General features: G+C 46.5%; 1 protein-coding gene across 1 annotated transcript in view; it reads right to left on the reverse strand.

The window, feature by feature from the left end:
- Window positions 1-1,805: 1,805 nt before the first annotated feature.
- Tgfbrap1 (transforming growth factor beta receptor associated protein 1) overlaps window positions 1,806-26,106 on the reverse strand; it is a 43,786-nt gene continuing 19,485 nt past the window's right edge. Inside the window, exons 3-12 of the mRNA XM_057751675.1 lie at window positions 23,033-23,227; window positions 20,824-20,978; window positions 15,814-15,896; window positions 14,863-15,204; window positions 13,103-13,160; window positions 10,535-10,678; window positions 8,066-8,212; window positions 7,158-7,317; window positions 5,263-5,696; window positions 1,806-4,414 (exon numbers count right to left, since the gene is read on the reverse strand). Coding sequence (XP_057607658.1) covers window positions 4,238-4,414; window positions 5,263-5,696; window positions 7,158-7,317; window positions 8,066-8,212; window positions 10,535-10,678; window positions 13,103-13,160; window positions 14,863-15,204; window positions 15,814-15,896; window positions 20,824-20,978; window positions 23,033-23,227 — 1,895 coding nt within the window. The 3' untranslated portion in view covers window positions 1,806-4,237. The remainder of the gene's footprint in view (window positions 4,415-5,262; window positions 5,697-7,157; window positions 7,318-8,065; window positions 8,213-10,534; window positions 10,679-13,102; window positions 13,161-14,862; window positions 15,205-15,813; window positions 15,897-20,823; window positions 20,979-23,032; window positions 23,228-26,106) is intronic.

Consider the following 26,106-nt stretch of genomic DNA (forward strand, 5'->3'; position numbering starts at 1 on the left):
AACTAAGACAAACGAAAAATGTTCTGTAGAGAAAGATGACCAGAGTGGTGAAGGAGTCGAAGACGCCAGAGGCAAAAGAACGCATCTTGGCACAGACTGGAGAACAGGAACAACTGAACACCAGACAGCTAGACACCATGTGGATTGCTGTGGTCACTTTCCTGGACAGCGACCGTGCAGTGAGTTATGGGAGTGCTGACAGCTCATAGGGACAGGCATACCCCACAGTCACATAGCCAAATAGGAGATTCTGTGCTGGGTGCCATTGGGGTTCCCCAAGCCCTGAAGGGCAGCACCTGAAGGGCTGAATCACGTCTATTCCCTTACCTTGATTCCCTTAATCAGAAAGTTAACTCCTGAAGAGACGCCAGACGCTACCCAGCTCTACCCCCTAATCATGGATGAGACTTCAAGGTCTAAGGGACATGGCTGTGTCCAGGTAGAGTAGCAGAGTCAGCAGCACCCAAGTCTCTTGGTATCGAACATCTTTTTGGTAAAAAGTCTCATGTGGTCAAGGAGCTGTGTGTTGTTCTCTAATTCTTGCCACGTGGTCTCATTTAGCTAATTTACCACTCTAGGCTGCAGACTGAATTATAGCTGTTTGTTTCCTTTCCCTGGTTGCAAGCCAAAGAAAAGCAGGCATCATTAATTCAGTGCTTTTCTCCAAACAGCATGCTAACAAGCCTTTAGATGGAGCTCTGGCCACGGAGCTTTGCTGAGAAGGTGAGAAGGTCTCTGGTCCATATGGTCTAGACGCTTGTAGGTTTTCATTTCAAACGCTAAGGTTGACAGATCCGCTAGGAGCAAATGGGGTATTAGTTAATATCTAATTACTCCTAACACAAGTCACAGTCCATTTAACTGAGGCAGACGCCAGTCTTTGCCTCCACAAGACACATTTAGGGCATTTTACTCTTTCTCTGCCATTTAGCCTGTCTCTTATCTTTGTAGTGGGTCCACAACTCGGTGTGAATTTAGCCTCTTCTTTCCAGGCTCCAGTTTAGCCTCCACCATCTCCTGCTCTATTGTTATTTAATATGCATAGGATACCCGTATGTAAAATAAAAAAGATGATCCTAGCTGTGGCTTCATGTCTCTGAAAACAGCACCCATGGTAATTGGAATAACAGTTAAAACCTGGGCTAGTTTTATTAGGGGGTCTCCTTGCTTGGCGAAGTGCCAGACAAGAGAATTTTCACGTGTGTGTGGGGGGGGTGGGGGGGTGAGGTGGTCATCTTGCTGGACTGGTGCCACACTAAAATTACCACAGTACCCCAATTTTCTGCTTGAAATCTGAGCCCTGACAGCTTGCCTCACTCCACGGATGTGAGGTTTACCTGACTACATGACAGAGGAAGGTTAGAAGAGTCCAAAAGATGCCTGTAGTCCCCTTTGCTCAGGGATGGAGCAGTACCCGTGATGCAGGTCCATGAGCACAGACATCCAACAGGATTGCCCAACGACCTGCTGTGACCACTGCAGGGAGGGGGGCTGATCTGAAAACACTTGGTGCATGCCTGTGTACCACTTCAGGGCAGGGATGATGGAGGCAAGAGGAGGGTCCGCTCCACCACTCTGCGTCATGCCCTCGAAGGCAGGGAGGGGCTTTCTCTGGACCTGGAGCAATGCTGTCTGTCTGTGCCCTTCCATACCTCGGCACTTATAGGCCAGCTGCAGGCACCTCCATGGGCACAGGGAAAAGGCAAACTGCAGCTGGACTCTAGAACTCCTCCCAATGAGGTGGCATATGTAGAAAGCAGCACTTTAGTAAGGTGACTTTTATTTTAAAAAAATGACAAAAAAGGAACAAAGAATTAGAAGAATTTTAATAAAATCAACAAGTTTACATTTGTACATCGTGTGGATTTGGGACCCAATAGGAGGCAAAGGAAGCTGTGAGGACAGAGGTTCCTACGGGAGAGCAAGCAGAAAGCAAGGACTGCCCCATTGTGTAACAGGTGCCCTGTGGCAGCTGGACCCAGTGCCCACTTCTCTGTGCTCCGGGAGCGTCCAGCATGGCTCAGGAAGCCCCTCTCTGCTCTGTTCTCACACCCGGTGCCCACAGCCTAGGTGGCACCTGGCAGGCAACAGCAGATAAACGGTTCCCCTGACTAAACGGTCCCACCCCACAGATATGAAGGTGAACCGATCTCAGCCCATGCAGCTCCAACCAGGACGGCTGCGTAGCCTAAAGGGAGGAACAAGCCCGAATCCAGCTGTCACTGCACCACTCAGTGGACAGTCACGGGCTGTGATAGGACCATGGGTTCATCTTTAAAAAGGGGTTTGAGAAGCGGCCCTCGGGAGAGTGAGGACGGTGAGGGAATGGGACTTGTAACAGATGAGGTGATTCTCCGCCTTGTAGAACTGTTTAAGGGTTGGGTGGGGGTTGGACTGATAGACTTTGTCAATCAATACTCAGAGAAGAGGCTAGTGTCTCCAGGTTAGGAGTGAGCAGACACAGCCCCTTCCGAGATCTTACCCAGTTTGGGAAGGGAGAACAGTGCTTGCAGGTTAGACACTGCTACTGGGGTAACTCGTGCTTTGAGAATTGTAACGCCAATTCGTTGGGTATAATGACAAGCAATGAGAAGAGTGTCCTCAGTCATCCTTGGGACACTGGAGCTGCAAGGAGACTTCATTTATTCTCGGACACTCGACACACGTAGGGAAAGGGGTGTCAGTCCCCTGAACAGTGACAGACACTTTTACTTCCTGGCTTGCTCAGAACCCCAAAAGGAAAAGAAATAAACTGATCATTGTAAGTACAGAAGCATTCTGTAAAGAGTGGACAGTGAGGGGAGCTCGGGCAGGCGGAGGGAGGGTGTGTTCTGGGCCATCCCGGCAGCCCAGGAGATGCTGTTTTTCAGGTATCATGGTGGAGGGTGTGCTGTCTACCCTGAGGTCCTCATAAAGCCAGCCTCCTGGGGGACCTGGTGACCTGGAAGAGGGCAGTGAAATGGCAAGAGCTGCAGCCTGTCTGCTGCACGACGCAGAAACCCCAAGTCCAGCTGGTCACGGAGGAGTTCCTCTGCGGGTTCCGGAAAGCTCAGACAGGCATAGAAAGTGCTGGCAGATCACGTGGCCTGGCCAGACTGCCTCCTGAGGTCCTGCAGAAACACCTGCGGGAAGAACAGGGCTAGAACGGGGCTAGCCGCTCTGCTGGCTGCCAGCTACAGGGTGGAGCAATGGCAGCCCCTCCCAGAAGGCTCACCGGCCACTCTACATTTCCCTTTGAGTTTCCCAAGTATTCATTCAGTAGGAGGTACATTTTAATGAGGAAAGAGATATCTGTAATGAAAACGGCTGAGGAAATTCCAAGGGAGAGAAAACGACAAAGATATGAATTCAAATAAAAATATTTAGTTGCGGATGTCCATCAAGGTGTTTCCAATCAAGCGGATGGAAACGAACCTGTTTCTGGGCCATCACACAACCTGGGCCCCGTTAGTTGCAATCTTCAGGATGGGCAAAGCAGCTTCCCACTCTGACCTCTTTTTCTTTTTTTCTCTTATATTGTGGTGTGTGTGTGTGTGTGTGTGTGTGTGTGTAGGCACGACAGCCTGTGGGAGTTGGTTCTCTCCTTCCATATGTAAGATCTGGGGACTGAATTCAGGTTGTCAGGCTTGGTGGCCAGTGCCTTTGCCCACTGAATCACTTCACCATCCCGCTTGCTTCAAGCTTATGTTCCTGAATCCATCTCCATGTGCTAGGCAGTCAGAGCGTAGGCCTTCACACCGAGTGAGTGCTTCCATGACAGGGCAGTGGCTTCCCGAGGTTGACAGCAGGATGGGAAGAACAGACACTGTCCACGTTAGCAGCAGATGCGGAGTCCATGTCAAGAGCGCACCTCCCCAGAGCGCACCTCCCCAGAAGGCAAGGCGCCCACCTCAGGACTCTGCACCCTGGACGCTGGCCTGAGCCAGGTGGAGCTGAGCTCCTTCTCTGGCCCCACCTGTGTCAGGATCGCCCAGGCTCCACCACCTGCTTTTCAAAGTTGGCTTGTGCTTTGAAGGACTGTAACCTCCTGGACGGGGAGCCTCTGGCCTGTCGCTAGTCTCGAGGTGTCAGGCCTTTTCCTTTTACATTCACACGAGGAGCAATCAGTGCTGCGGTGTCCTCATTTCCCAGGGCTGGCAGTTCCCTGGCACCCAGATGCCTTCCCTTTGTTCTGGCTGGCACAAAGCAGGTTTGGAAAAGAACCCAGAATCCCCTGTGCAGCCTGGACCATGCTTCTTCAAGTCCGAGAGCCAGGGCTGGGTGAGCTGGGGGTCGTGTGTCTGCTGGCAGCACAGTGGGTGTGCACGAGCCCTCCATTTGGGTATCTGACAAACACAGGCTCACCAAAAGGGTTCTGGCAGAGTTGGCAGAGCTTTTTGTCTGAGAGCCAGACTGCACTTCCCTTCAGCTTCACCTGCAAACAGAAAGCAATCGTGAGGAAGCTGTTGAGTCATGGCGGATGGATGCACAGTCTACAGCGGACTACAACTGCCCACAGGATTGTGCCCCATCGACTTCTTGACATGGGACTTGAGAAATGGAAATGAGCAGAGCTATTCTTAATGAGCAAGCAGAGAAAGCAGCAGAACTGCCTTCCTTTTATTCTTTGAGACTTATTTATTCCTTTTTCCATGTATGTGTGTGTGCCTGCATGGGTTTCCATGCATCACATGCCTGCAGAAGCCAGAAAAGGTCATCAGAGTCTCGGGACTGGAGCTGTGAGCAATTATGTGGGTGCTGGGAACTGAGCCCAGGTCCCTGCAAGAGCAGTAAACACTCAATATCTGAGCCATCTATCTCTCCAGACTTAGCAGTTAGTTTTCTTAAAGTAACCACTGTGTATCTGGAAATTTCTACACAAACTCTTCCCTTCGGCATTCTCAAAGCACTGACTGTCTGCCACAAAGTCATGACTATCAGAGCTGAGGGGACCAAGGGGGATGCTCACTTGCAAATAAAAAGCAGAACCCTAATCAGGGATTTGGTCACAGCCCCTCAGTTGATTAGTGGCACATTCCCACATCACAATTTCATTTTCTGGAAGGCAGTAAGAAACAGTACCTATCAATACTGACTCTAGTCTGATAATTTAGTGCAGCCTCTGCCTCTGCCCATATAGATCTCCATATCTTGGTGGGAGCAATCAATACGTGTAGAGGAAATAAGAACTAACGAAGACCACATTCTCATAGGTTAAAGAATCACCTCTCATGCAACAAGGGCTCGCAGAGAAGCAAGCTGGCACAAAGGCTGGGCACTCACCTTATCATACATGTAAATCAGGTTTTCTGATCTGGCCAAGCCAAGAGCCACCTGTGTGGTCCTCCTGGCATGGATGCTGTCCCTCATAGCTCCTGTGAGGAACGGGCAGAGAAGCTGCACCGACCAGGTGTCAGGCAGCAGCTGCAAGACCTGGGTGGCATCAAACTCCCTGGCGTGATGGTTCAGCAAGTCCACAGCGGCCACAGTCAGCGCATGGGCAGAGGGGCCCGCATGGAGGTACATGGCGAGCAGTGTGTGGAAAAGGTGCTGACGGCAGGCTGCGTCCTGACCCTCGGAGCCCCAGAGGCAGTAGTCCTCAGCTGCAGAGAAGTCCCCCATCTCGTGCACCAGGATATGCAGGGCTTTCTCGTGCTCGCCCAGCTTCCCGTGGAGGATGGCGCTTTCCATGGGCAGGCCAGCACCCTGGATCTTCTCTGTCAGACAAAATTGGCACTCAGTAACAGACTGGGCTGACTGGCTGAGCTCACTTGCTTATTCTTGTAGCCTCAGCAAGAGCAGGCTACCTAGACATTGCTAAATACTGCCACCTAGATGGCTGATGGAGGTGGCTCCTTGGATTTTCCCCTGGTGACTCGAATCTTAGAAAAACCAAAGACAGACTCAGCTGCTACCATTCAGGAAATGAACCTGTGGGTTTCTCTGCTCTCTAAAGGGCCCTAAGCATCACTGGAGCCCTGGCTCCTGGTCTGTTGTTACCATAGCATCACTCTGTCTTTCCAGGACAAAATCTCATGACTAACACACAGGGGAACAACTCTTCCTTCCTCTGTGTCTTCAGGGGGACGAGAGTCAAGACCCTCCCAGAAAGAACCCCAAATCCCCTGTACTATTTTCAAGTAACTAACACTATTATACTTGAGATCACCCCTGGAGGATTTAAATGCAGCTGACTATAAGGTTATGGTATTTAGGGGGGAAATACTTTCAAATCACAGTTGGTTAAATCTGCAGATGCAGAACCCATAGAGAAAATCCAAATATCCACTTTACTAAAAAAAAAAAAAAAAATCCATATTCAACCCCTTTATTTCAACTGAAAGGAACATGGGTTCACGATATTAAAAAAAAAATCCTAATTGTATTATCTGTATCCAACGAGTTTGCAGAACAGAAAGAAAAGCGTTTTCTTTGCTCCCCCTGCAGTTAAGCTTCCAAAAAACGACACAGCCCAGGGGCAGTGCCAGTCTTGATCAAGGCTCTCTCTTAGTGGGCTGATGGGCTGAGTCTCACTGCCAAGATCACTTTGCTCCCCTGTGGGCTGTGAAATAGGGGACGACAGAAGATCTTTCCCTGCTGCAGTGGGATTCCCAGGACAACTGGGGGCCGAGGTTAATAGCAAATGATAGGCGCTGGAATCTGTAGCTTGGTCACTCTGGGTTGCTCCTCAGGCCTGATGCCTGAGGCAGATATTACCAGCCTGGGGGTAAAGGGCTGGCTGTATAGCCTGTGTCAGGTGCAGCAGCAGCAGCCAAACACCACAGCACACATGCATCACCACTCTCCTCAGAGTGGACAGTCAGGAAATAATAACTAAGAAGCTGCCATACTTACGGCACAGACAAAGGTACAAAGGTAAGCTGTGAGTTACACAGATTCTACACTCAGACTATGACATTTCCCTTCAAGCTTGAGTACTACAGATCTTGAGATTCCTTGGGGTCCAGTACACCATGGATACTGAGTGGTGAAGGTACTGAAGTCATTAGAAGGACCTGAATCGTGTGCTTTAAAGCTCAATCCAAAACTCATCAGGACAGCTCTGAGGAAAGGGAGCTCGAGCAAGCACCCTATGGGACCCAAATGCTGTACTCTGGGACAATGGCTCCCTGTCCCAGCTCCAGAAGTCTCTCACTGGGACGCAATCTTATCCTCACCTTTCAACAAGTGGACGCGGTAGGAGTCAGACTTCTGGAGCAGCCTCCGGAGTTTGGTCTGCGCCTCAGTGGTGTCTACATCCTTGCCGCCAGTGGCCACCCTCTGCCGCAGCACTTCCTCCAGGTAGAGGATGGCCAGGTGGGTGTGGTACTCTTCTTTCTGCAGAAGTCAGGGATGAGCCAGACACAGCGTTTACATGAGGGAGGCCGTGGTAGGTTCTCAAACACAGTGGTCAGGACACGGTCAGAGCACTGGAAGACTCCCAAAGAGGGAGGGTTTACAATCACGTTGCTATAGTTGGAAGCTGAATATGGCCCCAAAGCCCACTGTTAAAGGCCTGGCCTCCATGGGATGCTACTGGGCGCTGGGGGTGAAATGTGGAAGGATTGGAGAAAAGGGGAAGAGTAGGACCACAGCAGGGGCAGTGGGACCTCAACAAATGCCCTGCCTTGCCCTCTTCTGCCAAGATTCTTCATCAACAAGAATAGGACAACCCATTACAGACTGAAAGCTCTAGAGCCGTGGGGCCAAAGAACCATCTGCTCTTCAGAAGTTAATTGCCTGGGGTTAATCATAATGCTGGAAAGATGATTGACACTTGCCGGGGAGCACAATTTCATTCTGGGAGGCAAAGGCTTTAATACCCTATAGATGTAGCTTCCCCCATTTCCTGGAGGACACCAACAAACAAAAGAGAAGCGAGGTGGTGATGAGACAGAGATGAACACATCCTGCTCTAAGCCTCTAAGTCTCTTTCACGAAGGCTCACATCCCTCAGATAATCAACAAAGCACAGACTGAGTGACCAGGGGACGTGGCCTGCCTGAAAAGTGACACTCAGGTTCCCTTTCCTAAGTTGTAAGAGACACGCAGCCAGAGACCTTAAGTCCAGGCTCTGAGCGCTCACCTGCAGTCTCCTGTCGATAACAAGATGCTCCAGATATTTAACCAGGGCTTTAGGGTATTTCTTAAGGCAACTGATAATGTCATCTGGATTAAAACCAGTCTGCTGCTTCTCGTCCAAAGGTCTCTTGGTGAAAACTTGAACTCCAATCTGCAGAAAGAACAGCAATTCAGTTTTCTTCATCTTTCTTTTAGTCACTTAGCATTCGGGGGTTGGCCAATATCATGCAGAATATGCTAATGTATTAAGCAGATGCAGGTTTTCATATGCCACACTTATCTCAAAACTATGGGAGAAAACAGTTTAGCAAGAAGTCCCTAGAAAGAGCAAACAAAGGACACAATTCAGGCAGGAAAGAGGCTGGCATTTTGAAATAATCCCCCACATTGCTGGGATTTCTTCTAGAATGGTTGGAAACTAGGGAATACAGCGGTCACTGGTAATAGGCTTTGACAGCCATGCAAGCGACAAGAGTTTATAAAGACTATCCTAAACAGAGACTGTCCCTTGCAAAGTTTAAGGGAGGAAATCCAGAAATTATGAAAATACAGTGTGCTCTTGGTTCTCTGAACACATTGTCTGGCTAGCAGATTATTTACTACGCTTGGCTGGTCCACCATCTGAGCCTGTGGTCCCTGAACAACTGTCAGGCTGCCTTCCCATGTCTGCCATGAGGAGCTCCCTGGGCCAATTCTGCCATCTAAGGAAATACTGAGAAGGCTATTACACATTGTTGGGTTCCCCTCGTGCAAGTACTATTGCATGCCTACAGGTTTACATGTACACCCCCACACCCTATGAACCACAAACATGAAAAACACAACACAGCTACAGGTCTTCTAGATTTGTGTCTCAGCGCTGTTTGTCTACATGACCTTGAAAAGTCTACTATTTGTTTGTTTGGTTTTTCTTTTTGTCTTCAGTCTTCTTTTTTTGAGGTTTTTGTTTGTTTGTTTATATTGTTGTTTGTTTGTTTCCGAGACAGGCTTTCTCTGTGTAGTCCTGGCTGTCTGTCCTGGAACTTACTCTGTAGAACTTACTTGCACTCACAGAGATCCACACGCCTCTGCCTCCTGAGTGCTGGGATTAAAGGTGTGCACCACCACCACCCAGAAAAAAGGTCTGTTAACCCTATATGTGAACCATCCTTCAAGAGATGTCAGAGGTCAAGTGGTGGGCTACCATGTGAATCTCGGGGAGTTTGGCTGATTGCCTGGTGAGTAAAAAAGACCTAACCCTTTAAGTGACACTGTATCAACACCATCGGAACATGTGCTGGTATGTTCCGTAGACATGCGTAGAGGGAAAGGAGGAATAGAATAAAAACTATACAAGGCGGGGCTGGTGAGCTGGCCCAGCAGGGAATTTACTTGCTGCCAAGCTTGAATATCTGAGTTCAATACCTGGGATATGCATGCTGGAAGGTGAGAACCTCAGCTGTCCTCTGACCATCACACACACAGTATGTACATATATGTCCATAAATACATATAAAGTAAATAAATGTAACTTTTAAATGTTTCAGTATGCAAGGAATAAGGGCTCTGACCTGGTTCAGGAAGTAGGATGGACAGCAGAGAAGTCTGCTAAGTTCTGCCTTGAACCTGTCTATCTGACCTTTTCTCTCCAAGGAGGGTAGGGGGGCAAAGAAATGGGTCTGTTAAGCTTGCTGCCTTTGTGGGCGTAAGCTGTGGGGTCTCATTACGGTCCGTGTCCTTCTGTTCTGAGCATTGCTGCCTAGCTATCGAGCAGTGGTTTTCAACCTGTGGGCCATGACCCCTTTGGGGTCACATATCAGATATTTATAGTCTGATTCGTAACAGCAATGAAATTAGAGTCATGAAGTAGCGGCAAGATGTTATGGCTGGGGTCACCGCAGCATAAAGAGCTGCAGTAAAGCGTCGCACCATTAGGAAGGGTGAGAACCCCTGCTCTACAGCCAAGAGACAACTGTTGTTTCTTCTCTATCGTCCTGTTCCAGCCTCCAAGATGAGCCAGGTCTTCAAGCCACTTCACACCTCCACGTCACAGCCTCTAAGAAGGGTGATGGAAACAGAAGAGGAAGATGTTCTTCCTGACGTGGCCCAGACTGGGGACTACTTGGAAAAGACGGGGCTGTGCAGGTCTACGCCCATCCCCGACAACAAAACGCAGATTTCTGTTCGGCAGCAGGGGAAGAAGAAACTGTAGAGTGTTTTCGGAACACTGGGAGCATGCGCAGGCTAGGCTCTTTGTATTTCTACCAGGGGCCTCTGCAGAAAGAGGGTTCTGCGGACCACAGCAGCAGCAGCAGCAGACTGTGGCAGTTGCTCATGCTCAAAGGGAGGGATGTAAAATGGCACACAGAAAATGGGGCTGCGGGAGGGATACGAATGTAGCTTTTCCACCCTTGCACCTAAAACTGCCCGCAGTTTAGGGCTTTGGTGTCTTTTACCAGACATTCCGAAGAGAAAGCATGTATGAAACACAAACCTCCTCACTTTTCTGCAACAGCCAGTCAGCATGGGTCCACACGAGCTCTTGGTCTAAGCAGTAGGTAAGAAAATCAACGATGTATTCATACAGGTCTGAGCGTGTGGAATCCTGGACGTCCCCGTTCACAATCTTCACCCACAACTGAAAAGTAATAGAAACCAAAAAAATTTAAATCTAGAATGTTAAATACCTGGTAGAACTATCTCAGAAAATCCTTGTTTTCTTACTCTCTTAAGACTTTCAAAAACACAGGCTGAAGCACCACTCACATAAGAGTCTAGAATCCGAACACGGGCCAGCATGTTGATAGTGCAGCCTGCATTTCAGGGCTGCAGACTGGGTGGCTAGCTGTGGTGGCTCTCTCTACCCATGTATTACTTCAAAATCGGAAAAACTCTGAAATCTAAAACAATTCTGGTCTTAAGCATTTTGAACAAAGGGTGCCCCACCTATACTACAGAAAGCTGTAAATTCTTAGATCAGTTTTAATTTTTTTTGAGAAATAAATCTAAAAACCCAAATGTGCTAAAATATAATTATTTTACAATGTGAGATGATGCTAAAAGTGGAAAATTCCACACCATCAAACTTGGTTTTGAGCACAGACTTATAAAAAGTATTGTATAAATTACTTTCATGCTATTTGTGTAAGACACAGTGAAATTTAGTTTAGGATCAGGTCTTACATCCAAGACATTTCATTTTATGCATGCAAATACTACAAAAGCTAAAATAATCTGCAATTCAAAATAGTGGTGATCCCCCCAATTAAAACGGATTAGGATGCTTAATGTGTACTAGTTTTTCCAGTCCTGAGTTCACCACTTAAATAACTGAATCAAAGGTCCACTGAAAAATACTGACTTTTTTATGGTACTTTTGCCACTTATGAATATTTACTTCATATTATTCAAGTATGCAAATCTTTCTCTATAGTGTGCTAACATCATCATAACCCACGTGCAGTAATCTAAAGATGCTGCTACCATGTCTTAAAAATAAACGTTTTGTTTGTAATATCCAAATCTGTTCTTGGCCTTGAGGCATGTGTTGATGGAAACTCATTTTCTTGTTCTCTTCTCTCTACAATTATGTTACTGTGATTTTAGCAAAGTAGCTGCAGACTAAACTCACGAATGCAAGGCCAAAGCCAGGGAGCTGATGTTACACAAAGGTCTCCCGAGGAAACTAGCACCCAATGCAATCTGAGGCATCACAGGGCAGACGGGAGCACATCTCCCCAGAGTGTGAGAAGATCTCTGCAAAGATCAATGGGAAGTTGCAAGGTGAGAGCCAAGAGACAAGGCTAACAGATCAATGCCATTCAGTTGAGGCCCAACAGCCCTGCTGGCCTTCACATCGCAGCCCCACCACAGAGCAGGAACTTCATCACTGTGGTTCTACAATGGTGCTGTATGGGAAGCACCTGCCCAGTTCACTGGCAATGCCTGCTGTTATTACTACTGGAAACTACAAATGCAACTGTTACCTGCTGCCCTAATTTTCTAAGGTGATGTCATAGCCTGCGGGCTCAGCAAAAATATCACATTTTTAAAGCTAATTTCATAAAAGTCATGAAAAGCAATGGGTATTAGCGGTTAGGGAGTCAGGGACAGGGTGGGCAGGGGGAAGTTAGATATGGGTTACTAAAATATGGTTAGAGAAAAAAATCCTTAGTTATCTGTGCTCATTGGAGTGAATAAATCTCTAAAACAGACGAGCTCCAAGTTTCCTGGTGCAGAGACGGTGACCAATTAAGAAGATGGGACACCAATGACCATGACTAGATCACCTTCCACTGTAAGCACGTGTCAAGTGGGACACCGAATCCAAGAAATGTGTACATTACCATGTGACAATTTTCTAAATACATATTGATGTGTATGTACATGTCTGTGTGCACATGCCACATGTGTGCAGCGCCCACAGAGGCCAGAAGAGGGGTGGATCCCTAGGATCTGGAGCTATGACGTTGGGAGCCGCCCAATGCGGGTGCAGAAACAGACTCTGGAAGAACAGCAGTTGCTCTTAGTCACCGAGCCATCTCTCCAGGGCCCCTTGTCACTGTTAAAAAGGAAATCAGCCTTTTTTTTTCATTTCTTCAATTTTCACAAACTCAAGCTTCAGAATATTCTTTACAGAGATTTAAAGACACCACTTCTTGGCCTGTTTGTCAGGAACAAGAATGGAGACTTGATGTCAACCCTTACTAAGGCTCACTTTTGAAAATGGTGTTATGTTTGCTCTCTGTGGAAAAGGTCAGAATGGTTTCTACTGACTTAAAAAGTAATGCAAAATTAAAGGTTATTGGCCTTTTAACAACACTAAAATACATTTTAAAAAGTGTGTGTGGTGTGTGTGTGTGTATGTGTGTGTGTGTGTGTGTAAATGTGGAAGTTCTGTGTTCCTTAGTACTCATGTGGAGGTATGAGGATAACTTTCGAATGTTGGTTCTCCCGACACCACAGGTTCTAAGGCTGAGACTCAGGGTGTCAAGCCTTGAACGGCAGGTGCTCTTACCTGTCGAGTCACCTTGCTAGCCTGCGAAAGCCTTTCTGAACTCACCTGAACCGCAGAGGCATCCTGTTTATTGTAATGATAGAGCAGTCCTAGGGCAAAATACCTGGAAAAGAGAAGGATGGGAAGGATAAGCGAGGGCATGGCTCACATTCTAGGACATGCACAGCTCATGCTCTGCCCACGGTCTTCTTCCCACTTAGCAGGTGACCCCTTAGAGCCACATCTCAAGACACTCAAGTGTCAGCTAGAACCTCTTTTAAAATCTCTGGGAATGCAACATGACTTTTTATAGCTACAACATCCCTAGTCACTACCACCAGGTGTCAGTGTGCACTCCAGATCTGAAACCCAACAGGCTGAGGAGCACTAATCTGAAACCTGAAATCTGAAACATGCCAAAACATGAAACTTTAAGGGCAAGCTAGAGATCCAAAAGCTTAGGGTATTTATGTGTCTATGTGGGTGCGCACGTGTGCTTGCATGTGTAATCCCAAGTGTAGTTTGCATGTGTTTGGGGGCACACTCCTATGGAGGCCAACCCTTGCCTCAGTCATTTCCTCCATTGCCCTCCACTCTGCTTAGTGAAGTCGGGTCTCTCACTAAACCCATTGCTTTGTGTGGTCTAGGAGCCAGCAGGTCCCAGGTGGGCTGCCACATGTGCCGAGCTTTTGTGTGGCTGCTGGAGTCCAGATTCCAGTCCTCATGCTTATAGCACAAATGCTTTATCCACTGATCCACTAAGCCCTCTCTCTAGCCTGTTCAGGTCTTGACACAAAATAAGATCTTAGAGTTTCAGATTAGGAAAATGCTTAAGAATACAAAATAATAATAATAATAATAATACAAAATCTGAAAAACTTTGAATTTGGAAATTTTTCTGTCCAGGTATTTTGGTTAAGAGATATGCAGCCTACACCACCAGTCCATAACGTGTTCGCTGCAAGCTATGGAAAGAGCTAACACTGCCAAGGATGCCCCACCACCTCAGGCACCAAATGGGATCTGGTATGGTGGCCCCACGTCTTCACGAGTCCTTTTTCATTTTAAATTCTAAACAAAAATCATAGGAGATCTAGAGAGATGGCTAGGCTCTTAAGCAGAGGACCCAAGTTCAGTTCCCAGCAGCTATGTTGGGTAGCACACAGCATCTGTTAACTCCAGTTCCAGGGCGTTAACACCCTCTTTGGCTTCTGTTGACACCTGCAGACACATGCACAAATCTACACAATAGATATTAAAAAGTGAAAATAATATTTTTAACAATCACATATAAAAACCCTAAGGAGCTACCAGTCCTAAGCAAGCTGGTCACTGGGCATTCACTGCCCATGGATTTAGAGCTGCCTACTAACTGTTAGGCATAATGAAAGCAGTTCAAACCATGATCAGTAAGATCCAGAAAGCTAAAGCTAAAGCTTTAGAGCCTATCTAACCAATTGGATTCATGATTGCACTATTATTACCAAGCATGCAGCATCTTCAAGGGTGAGTCCGAGTCTGACAACAGGACGTTTTCAACTGCTGCATTTACTAACAAAGCTCATGGTAATTCACACTGGACTCGCCAACATGAACAAGCATAGGTGTGAATTCCTCCAAGGTCCCATAGATCAGGAGAACGTTATCATCCGAGGACCATTTGATGACTGTTGTCACAATGACTTCTTAGTGGTTACTGCCTGGACCCTTGAGAACCCAAGCACAACGTTGGCTGAGTCAGTTTCAGAGTATCCCCTTGAGGAGGCCAAATGGAGTGCAAGAGGACTGGACAGGAAGCCTTAGCACATGGGGCTAAGAGCACTCACTTTTTGTGCTTCTCCAGCCAGGCAGCACTGTCCGTCAGCAGGCAGAAGTTCTCAGTGACCAAGAGGTCCAGCAGGCTGTCATGGTCAGCCTCTGCATACAGCTTGAGTAGGGCCGTGTCGATGTCTTCCTTGTAGCCATTTGCTACCTCTGTGCTGCGAACTTCATTCAGGTAGCTCATGAGGAAGCGCTTGCACTTGGTCATCTTCTCCTGGTCACCCTGGGTCAGCTGGTTCAGGTCTGCATACTCATGAAGAGGAGGGTGAGACCGGGTGAAGGAAGAGGAGGTGGGCAACAGGAAGGGGTAGAGAGAGATCAGCTCCCGGACATCCAGCTGGCTGCTTCTGCAATTACAGTGTCAAACTAAATGAAGCAAAAAGAGAGAGAGAGTACACATAGGCACACAAACAACACTGGAGGGCAGTGCCTGTAGGCACATGTTAATGGGGGCGAGTGTGACTGAGTGACCATGCTAATCTGTAGTGCCAATGAAACCACGTCAAACATGGTTCCAAAAAGAGCAGAGGAGACAAGAGTGAGGAGCATAAACGGATGACTGGGGAGTGCAACATCAAGGTACCTGAGCTGGGAGGAAAACCCAATGAGCCCTGGGATTCCTTGAGTAAGAAAGAACCATCAAAAAACAATGTAACATAAATCTGAGCCAGGACAGGGTCCTTCAGAAACCAGCATCTTCCTGATACTAAACTCCAAACAGGTTGCTCAGTGGTTCTTAAATAAGGGATTTTATCCTAACCTGGTTTGTGCTACTGCTAATATCTAGCAGTTGGAATCCAGGAATGAGCACCCTACAATGTACCAGACAGCCCTGCCCTTACACACCTCCATCTGGCCGGGCCACAACTCCCCACCCCCCACATCACATAGATGATGGAGGTACCCAGCAGAGGGGACACTAAGTAACAGTGCTGCCACCAAACACTTCAAATTACCTGAAGAGCTCTTTGGCTTCCAGGAACTGGAGCTGTGCAAACTGTATAAAGCCTGCCTGCTGCAGAACCCTCCTGTACATCACCTGTAAGGAAACACGGGTTATTTCTCTCCCGAGGACGCCTTACAACCGTCACCACAGGGGTAGGCTGCACTTGTCAATCACAACCCAATTTACTTTCTTCTATAGAGACACGTTATTAGTTACAGAAAAAATAAAATGTACTGAATATATGTACTTATCCCTCAGTAGTGAAAAGGCACCATTCCAGGGCCCCAAAGATCCCAACATATGCTCAAGTCCCTTAGAGAAAACAGCATTGTATCCCACAGACCTATGAATATCGTCCTACGTGCTTTATGTCATGTCTAGCTTACCTGTCACACCTAGCAAGCTGTAAATCCAATAAAACAGTTCTTACACTATGCAGTTTAGGGAATAATATCCAAGAAAACAGTCTGTATGCCTTTATTAGAAATGCAAATCTTTCTTCTTGTGGTGCTTGAGGATGGAGCCCAGAGCCTCGTGCATGCAGGGCAGTGCTCTACTGAGCAGAGGAACATACATGCATGCATACACATGCACACATACATGCACACACACACACACACACACACACACACTGAGACATAGTCACAGATTCGATTCCATGAACCCCTAACGTACTGCTTCACCCTCTTCTCGATCCACTAGGCTTCTGTGACTGCTTCAGCCTCTGGTTGCTCAGGTGGAAATCAACAACCCCAGTCTTCTGAAAGTGACTTTGCAGAAGCATTTCTCATAGCATCCCTCAGACACAAGGCTGGTCAAACTTAAGTACTACACAGCCACATGAGTCCTCTTAGCTGAAGCTGAGGAAGTGTTGTGTGCCCTATCTCTTGGAGATGTTCCGCTCACATTAATAAGAGACTGCCTAAAGTTCTTGGAGTAAAATTGCCAGCTCATCTGGACATGGAGCACTGCAACCCAACTTAACTCATCTGCAGAACTTTTCCATTCTTGTAACATCCAACAATAACAACACACACACTTGGTCTAGAGAGATGGCTCAGTGGTTAAGAGCACTAGCTGTTCTTTCAGAGGACCCAGGTGCAATTCCCAGCACACAAGGCAGCTCACAACTGTCTGTTAACTTCTGTTCTAGGGAATCTGACACTTTCATACAGACATACATACACGCAAAATACCAATGTACATAAAATAAAAATAAAATACATCATTAAAAATAAATAACCAAAAGTCGGGCACTGGTGTCACATGCTTTCAATCCTAGCACTTGGGAGGGAGAGGCAGGCAGATCTCTGGGTTTGAGGCCAGCCTGGTCTACATAGTGAGTTCTAGGGCATCCAGGGCTCCACAGAAAAAAAACCTTTCTTTCTTTTTTTTTGTTTTTGTTTTTCGAGACAGGGTTTCTCTGTGGTTTTGGAGCCTGTTCTGGAACTAGCTCTTGTAGACCAGACTGGTCTCAAACTCACAGAGATCCGCCTGCCTCTGCCTCCCAAGAGCTGGGATTAAAGGCGTGCGCTACCACCGCCCGGCTGAAAAAAACTTTTCTTAAAAAGCAATCAACCAACAAATCACCTGTGCACACCTGAGGAGAATCAGTCCCTTCATCCCTTCTCTCATGGCCCATTTCTGAGCTCTGCTAAGGTTTGTCTGAAATGCTTGTTCCAAGTATGCCAAATCATCATCCTAGCACTGTCTCCCAGCTGAAGATGGATTTCATTGTTCCCTTTGGTACTAATTCTTCTTCTACCCTAGAATGCCAAGAGAGCCTTGAACATAAGGTATGCCTACTACTTACCTGAGCACCCAATCACCAGCTTATCAATTCTCTACCATTTATTCAGGGATTATTGATTTGAAGGATTCCCTGGTCTACTTTCATCGAACAAATCATTGTCACCCACTGCCCCCATTTTAGATATGAGAAATTCTACGTAGAGGTAAGTTTTACTTCAAAGTGGCTAAAGTGATAAATGCCTGAACTATGATCTAAAGGCAGACCTCATCAATACATCCTACTGTTTTTAGAACAATCTTGTTCTTTCAGATAAAACTTAAAAGGTTTTTCAGTGGTGTGTGTGTGTGTGTGTGTGTATGTGTGTGAACTGTGAATTCATTTGAATTACTGAGTGTTCTGCTACTGAGCTACACCCCAGCTCACCTTGGTTTTATTTATTTATTTATTGGTTTTTCGAGACAGGGTTTCTCTGTGGTTTTGGAGCCTGTCCTGAAACTAGCTCTTGTAGACCAGGTTGGTCTCGAACTCACAGAGATCCGCCTGCCTCTGCCTCCCGAGTGCTGGGATTAAAGGCGTGCGCCACCACCGCCCGGCTCACCTTGGTTTTAAAGAGCACCAGTTCCTTCAGGGGCACTGAGATCAGCACACTGCTTAAACTGGTGACAGGCTGAACAGCTTAAACAGCACTCTCCATTTGCCTTTGTCTTTCCTCTCTGGAAACAACCATTTCTGACCTAACAAATGGATTTACTGTACCATCTTATAACCTAATAAGCAGAAAGCAGAGCCCTGCTGCCCAGCGTCCAGTTCTGTTTCTGGAAGTGGGAATAATATGGGTCATCCTTGTAGCAAAAAGGATTAAAAGGACCTACCAGGTATAAGGAATTCCTAGTCATACACAGGCTTGCTACAGAGAAATCAGTGACAGCGGCATCTTAGTGAGGCTACCAAACTGAAAGTCCCCCCACTCCACCCCAGGAGGGAGACAAAACCACTACCAACTCCATTAGTAAGGATGCTGAAGTTTGAATGAATACTCAAAATTACCCCCAAATTCACGTTAACAGTGTTTGGAAGCCGGGTGGTGGTGGTGCACGCCTTTAATCCCAGCACTCGGGAAGCAGAGGCAGGCAGATCTCTGTGAGTTCGAGACCAGTCTGGTCTACAAGAGCTAGTTCCAGGACAGGCTCCAAAACCACAGAGAAACCCTGTCTCGAAAAACCAAAAAAAAAAAAAAAAAAAAAAAAACAGTGTTTGGAGGTGCAGTTAGGGTTGGATAAGGTCATGAAGGCAGGGGCACTACGATGACACTAGTGGCCTTCTTGTGACCAAAGATGAGACTGGAGCTGGTGCGTTTACCTTCATTATGTGATGCCTTGGGGTGGGAAGGTCTGAGTTAGACACAGGCTCCACAGGGGTAGCCTGAGCATAGAAGATATGTCCAGAGAAGAGGATGGGGTGCACCTCTTGAAAGAGTGGTATGTGCATGGCACTGCAGACACACACACACACACACACACACAGAGTTGTTTGCATAGTTCAGGGAAAATAATATCCACATAACAAGGGAGTTGAATTCACAGCAATACAGGGAAAAGGCAGGGATCAGATGCAAAGGCACAGAACCCCCATGTAAGCAGGCTGGAGAGTGAGAGAACTCGTGTGATGTCATCAGGTATTGGCTATGCATCTTTGCTCTTAGTCAAAAAGGGCAGAGGAAAAAAGTGAAATTCAGACACAGAACACTGAAAACTTCCGTAAGAACATGCTACATAATTTGAGCACAGTGGAAATGGTGTTTGAACAAGGACAGGACACCCCTTCAACAGCAACTGTAACACAATGCTATGGCTGCACACTGCCCCTACGGCTCCTCTTCACTCTGCCACACCCCTGCCTGCCTGGGCTGTGTGGACACATGAGGTAGTGTGAGTGCCAGCAGTCAGAGCTTTGTGCCTTTGCCTTTGCTGCCCCCTGCTGAATAGCTCAGTGCCACTTCAGCAAGTTAGCAGCGGGGAGGAGACCCTCTCGGTGTTAACCACCTGTATGGCACATGCTCTTCTCATCCACTGGCAGAAGCTGCCCTGTGCTCTCTGAGCAAGCTCACATCCAAACATGCCTTTTCTGCCACAGCAATCAATAATGGGTAAAATGTGACTGGCTTTAGTTTCTAAGGACTGCTAGGGACAGGTCTGGCTGATAATAGCAATGTCTATGCAGCACCATGGTTTGGGTGTGTGTGGAGCTTTCTTGTTGCTCTAATGCAGCACTAGGGATGGAACCCAAAGCCTTACCCACACTAGGAAAGTGATGTCACTTTTTCTTTGAGACAAGGTTATCCTAAATTCGCAGACTGGCTTGAACTCACTCTGTACCTCAGGCAAGCCTTGAACTTGAGGCCCCCTTACTTTAGGCTTCCAAGTAGCTAGCTTTACAGGTCTATGCCTCCAGGTTCAGCTCACAAGTTTTAGTACTCTCAAATATGTAGAGTGTCCTGAATGCAGGAATTTTAGGGAATGGGACTGATATTGGCTGTATTTATACCAATGACATTCAAAGCTAACATTTCTTCAGTGCACTACGTGCTTTCTCCTGGCCAGATGGAGTGATTTGTGCCTGTGTTTCCTGGACTCAGAAAGCTGAGGTTGTCTAAGGAAATGGCTGGGCTCCTGCAATGAGGGGTACTTCATCCACATAGAGGGCAAGGCATTGCCTACAGACGATAAAAGACAGACTGTTGGGGTGGGGCAGGGGGGCAGCCAACCTTCTGACACTGAGTCATGATAATGTGTGGTCTACAAATGCATTGGGTTGCATGTATCCTGGATGCATGGGCCCCACCTCCAAACACAGTCTACATAGAGGACACACATGAAAATTAATTGAGCCCCAACAAAGACAAACTCTAAAATCAGAGACCAATGGCCTGACCTCATTCAGTCAGTTTAGAAGGATCAGGTTCATAACCGCTATAAGGAGGAGATTGAAGAAGGGATTGATTTCAAATATAGTCTAGTGTATCAAGTGAGAAACTGACAAGCTGACCTTCCCACGATTGGCTGTGCAATCTCAGGAGAGCTGCTCCGCTGCTCTGTAACCTGCTGCCTTACCTATGACAGGTGAGATGTGTTGTAAAAAGTGCACGGCGGGCACAAACGCCCTGCACATGGTCTTGTGTAGACAGAGTCCAATGCATGCGGTTAAATCTGACTGCTTTCTAACTTGCGGCTTGCAGGCATGCATTCTTGTGACCAGTTAATTACCAACCTGAAATTTGTCTTTTGGAATGTTCCTCCGGGCTCCTTTTGCTAAAATCAAAGCCTCCTCCACTCTTCGGCTTGCTAACAGATCCTGTATTTGTTTTTCCAGAGGTAATGGAACCAAGATGTAAACTCCTTTACTTGTGGCAACAATCACTCTTCCTGAGGGAAGAGAAGAAAAACATTAACATATTTGGAAAAGGAAAAGCATTGCCTCCCACAATACAGTACTGCCTTCCTTATACTCGGCCCTTATCTGATCTGCTAATCGCTCCCACCGGCTTTTCCATACCATTCCAAACAAAATTATGGTGTGATGCCTCCCTTTTCTTCCACCCACACTGACAACTGTTGGGAAGGACAAACTTTAATGTCACATTGCTAAAGAAACAAATGTGCTCTTTATCCCTTTTCTATATGAAAGAGCCCATTGATTTAGATCCCTGTGGGGAGACACATGATACAAAGTCCAATGGAGCTACAGGCCTCCATCATGGAACACCACCAAAAACTCACTGGAGATCTTTTCCTTCCAAATTTTGTATACATAAACTAAGATTTTAATGCAATATTTTGAACTATGAGATAATATGCCATGCTTCCTGTCCATCCATATACCACTGAGTCTTTCTGTTCTCTACTGATTTCCCTACCATCCTGCCAGCTCTCTTTGCCCATTACTGTAACCCTACAGGACGTCTGTGGAAGATCAGGACTGCTGTCTAGGCTAGCTCCTTCCACTGGATTTCCATACTAGACTCTGACCCTTCTCCTAACTCAGCAGTCCCTGTTCACTGGAAGTAATCAACCTATTCCTTCTGTCTCCCGTACCTCAACTAAAGTGGTTTCCTTGTTTTCTGGCTATCTGCTTGGAGCTACTCTTCCCAGGAGCCTCTCCGCTCCTATATAAGGTAGGCAACACTGGCCTATTCTATGTCAGTAAGCCCCATGCAAGTCTGCACCACTCAATATTCAAAGTCCCACAACCTAAGCATACGTTCAGCCCTCTGTATCTTCAGATTACACATCCACAGCTTCTGAGTCTGTAGGTTCAACCCACCAGGGATAGAAAATATTTGGGAAAGTCTGTAGCTGAATCATCTAGAGATGATTCAAAGCCAATAGGAGTATGCATGTAAGTTCTAGGCTAACACTAAGAAAGGACCAAAACATCCGCCTGTCCATGTGTGTACCAAGGAATGTCACTCCAACTCATGAGTCAGTGCCTACTTGGACCTGACCCCAGTCGTGGAGGGGGCTACACTTCTCACTAAGGTTGTACCCCAGCATCTCAGATGCCAGGAAGGTGACATTTAGAGGATAAAAAGATCTTCAAATGGCAAGTACAAGGAATGAATCTAGATTAAAAATACTCAAAGCCATCCTTTGTACGTGAATATGGGCGGGCTAAATGATGGTACTATGGAGGTTTGTGCTGAGGAAGGTCAGTGTCTTCCATTGACTTAAGAACAATTCTGCAAAACACAAACAAGCTTCCAGTCAGTGAAGGGACTACGGTTATTCATTCAATCTCTCTGAATGTTTTAAAACGTTCAAAATGGAATGGAGGGAAAGTGAAACTGGTGTACACGGCACTTCAGCCACTTGCCAACTGTGCCCAACCACATTGCTGCCACACCCCCACCCCCACCCCATAACACAGACACACCAGAATTCACTTGTGGGAGCTCTTGTTCAGATACTCCGTTTTCTCTGATAGACAGTTCTGCATATATCTGCTTGGCTGACTCCTATCTATCCTGACATTAATTATCACCCTCAGGAAGCCCTCCCTGATTTCTCCAGGAATCAATTCTCCTTTTGCACTCCCCAGGGGGCCTATTCCATCTCCAGGCAATGCTTAAACTGCTGTGGCTCTTTACTGAAATGCCTGCCATCCCCTTAACCTTACTGTTCCTGAAGCACAGAAACTACTTTGCAATGACTGTCTTCTTCTTCTTAAAGATTTATTTCTTTTGTGCGTGTGTATGTGTGTGTGATGCACACATACAGGTGCACACATATAACTGGTGTACTGAGAATCAATCCTCTGCAAGAGCAGCAAGTGCGCTTAACCACAAGGCATTTCTCCAGATGTTCGTGTATCTTCTCTCAGTATAAGGCCCAGCTCCTAGTGCATCCCCAGTATCATTTATGGTAGAAAGAAGACCACTAGGTTTGCAATGAAAATGTTGCTAAGATTTCTACTGTTGTACCTTCAAAGTCCTGCAGGATGTGGCCTTCTTTAAAGGGCAGGGTCTGTTTCTGCTGCTGATCCAGCATGCTGTGAACCGTGATGAATTCGTCATCGAGTGCTATGACATAGGGGAAGCAAACAGCTGCCCCAATCACATTCTCTGACCAGTGCACAGGGGCACGCTGGGAAATCCCAGCCACGGTGGCAAACATGCCTAGGAAAATAGAAAAGAGATATCTTCAAATAATTATGAGGTATTCTTTGCCACAGAAATGACAGGGTGAGAAGTAACTCACTCAATTCTCCTACGGGCTTGCATTTTAAAAACAGTAACAGAATATCCTCATGTGCAAAGAACCATGTATGACTTTATCATCGTGAAGAGAACTACTCTATTCAGAATGCATATCATGTCTGCTTCTAATTACAAATGAGATCTTAAAATATTTCCACTGAACTCACATACGCATGTATAAGCAACATGTTCCCCACAAGGAAAAAAAAAAAAAAAAAAAAAAACTCAGGAAGCATGGCAAGCTTTCTTCCATGCCACCTGGTTTGCCTCTATGCATCAAGCTCTTTTTCACACATTTGGTCCACATGTCTCCTGAGCACCTACTATGTGCCGCGCACTCGACTAAGAGGCCTTTCAGAAGCTGGCTGTGCTTTGGGGTGAGGTCTGAGCCCTGATGGTCGATTTTACCCCTTTATCATTGAGAATGTATATGCGCTATAAGAACACATATGCTATAACACAGAGAAATGGTTTTTTGTACTCAACATACTGCTGTAAAGCCTTTGTCCTTAGAAGACTTGTGGCAGTTTATCTATACTGTACCTAAGGAACTGATATTAGGGATTACTGAGATGAATATTTTCACTGAAGTGTCAATCCATTTTAACTTTAACTTTAGTTGCTTGCAAAGGAAGCAATCCAAGGGCATCTGTGATAACAGGGGTGGGAGAGGAGGCAGTTATAGGAGGGGCTAAGAGCCCCATTGCTTTGGGTCTCTGCTGAGGCAGCACATTCCAGCAGGAGCATGACAAAGCTGCTTACCTCCTGAAGCAGGAAGCAAACAAACAAAAGTGGGGAGGGAAGAACCCAGACCTCTCAGTCCTTCTCAAGGTCCATCCACCCTAAGATTTCCTCCAGAGTCCACCTCCTACAAAGTGGTTCTCAGCCTGTCGGTTGTGACCCCTTTCACAGGGATATTTACATTACAATTCATAGCAGTAATGAAATTACAGTCATCAAGTAGCAATAACATAATTTTATGGTTGGTGATCACCACATGAGGAACTGGATTAAGGGGTCACGGCGTTAGGAAGGTTGAGAACCACTGTCCTAGAGGCTCCCCCATTTTCCACTGTCACCACACAGACTAACAGTCCTGTGATGTTGTTAACTCTTTTTGTTCTTTAGGGGAGCCCGCCACCCAGCTCCCAAATGAATCACACGCAGCCTTCTTACTTAGAAATGTCTGGACTTAGCTTGGCTTGTTTCTTACCAGCTTTTCTTAACTTACGGTATTCCCATCTACCTTTTGTCTCTGGGCTTTTCCCGTTCTCTTCTGTAAATAGTTCTCTTACTCCATGGATTGCTGTGTAGCTAGATGACTGGCCCCTGATGTCCCCCTCCTTCTCCGGTCACTTCTTCCCTCCTCCCATGTGTTACCCCAGATTTCTCCTTCTAGTCTCTCTACCTGGCAGCCCCACCTACCCTTTCTCCTGCCTCGTTATTGGCCATTCAGGTCTTTATTAGATCATCAGGTGTTCTAGTCAAGCAAAGAATCACAGCTTCACAGAGTTAAACAAATGCAGGATAAATAAAAGTGGTAATGGTGATGCCACCTCCACCAAGACATGAGCGAAATACAAACTGGCAAAGGGATGAGCATGAACGATCCCAGGGAGTCTGCTAAATTCTGGGTGAAGAAGCCATGCTCTGAGCTCGATGACATGGAGCCTCTCAACACTGCCAGTCAGGGTCACTGCACCTACCCTCTCAAGGGAATCACACAGTGCAGAGGTCCTGGCTAGTGTTTCTGACATAAAGAGGGCAGAAGCCAGATGCCAAGAACTACGGCTTCTGCAGTTTCACCAGAGTAAAGGAGCAGAGCCCTAACTGGCAAATGAGAAGGTCCAGTGAAGCCAGATAAGTACCCCTAGGAAGAGGGTACTAACTAGACTGCTGCTAAGCGCCCCAGCTAACTCTCTTCTGCCAAGCAGTCGATAAAGTCTGTTGCTTTTATACTACAATAGGAGCCCAAGTGTTGTTGGTATACTGCGTGAGAGATTTGGGAAGGGCACACCAACTTTAAAATCATTCATTTTGGTCATGCTCTTTCTAGGTTCAAGCCCACCAGTGATCTAAGCCCAAGCTGAAGAAGAGCCCACACAACATGAAAGGCAACTAAATTCTTTCCCTTGTCTAAGAAGTGCCATCAAGGGGTAAAGCTAAAGTATTATAAAAAATTTGGTAAACTTGCCTTACAAAAGGCCAAGTACTGGGGCTGGAGAGATGGCTCAGAGGTTAAGAGCACTGCCTGCTCTTCCAAAGGTTCTGAGTTCAATTCCCAGCAACCACATGGTGGCTCACAACCATCTGTAATGGAGTCTGGTGCCCTCTGCTGGCCTGCCAGCATACAGACAGAATATTGTATACATAATAAATAAATAAATAAATATTTAAAAAAAAAAAAGGCCAAGTACGATCTCTTATGACATGAGTGGTCACAAGTTACACTCAGGGAAAAAGACAGAAGAAAAAATAAAAATTAGTGTCATGCTGAGAGGTGGGTGCATTGATTATAATCTCGATAGTAATTTGTCTGAACTCTTAATTTCTGAAATCATGTAATGATGCTATTTGGAGAACCTATAGCTACAGAAGGTGTACGTAAGAGACCTTACAAATCTTTTACGTGCTTACAACCACATTCATTACAAACAGAAAGACAACTAAGTAAGTTGGTTCATTTAGCATAATGCTCATGTAGATGAGACATAGAAAATTTTGGGGGAAATGCACCCAAAAGATGACTATCCTTTCCCTTTAATCTAACACTATAACCAAGAAAGGAACACGGGACT

This window comes from Chionomys nivalis, chromosome 19, assembly GCF_950005125.1.
Source record: "Chionomys nivalis chromosome 19, mChiNiv1.1, whole genome shotgun sequence".
Taxonomy (NCBI): domain Eukaryota; kingdom Metazoa; phylum Chordata; class Mammalia; order Rodentia; family Cricetidae; genus Chionomys; species Chionomys nivalis.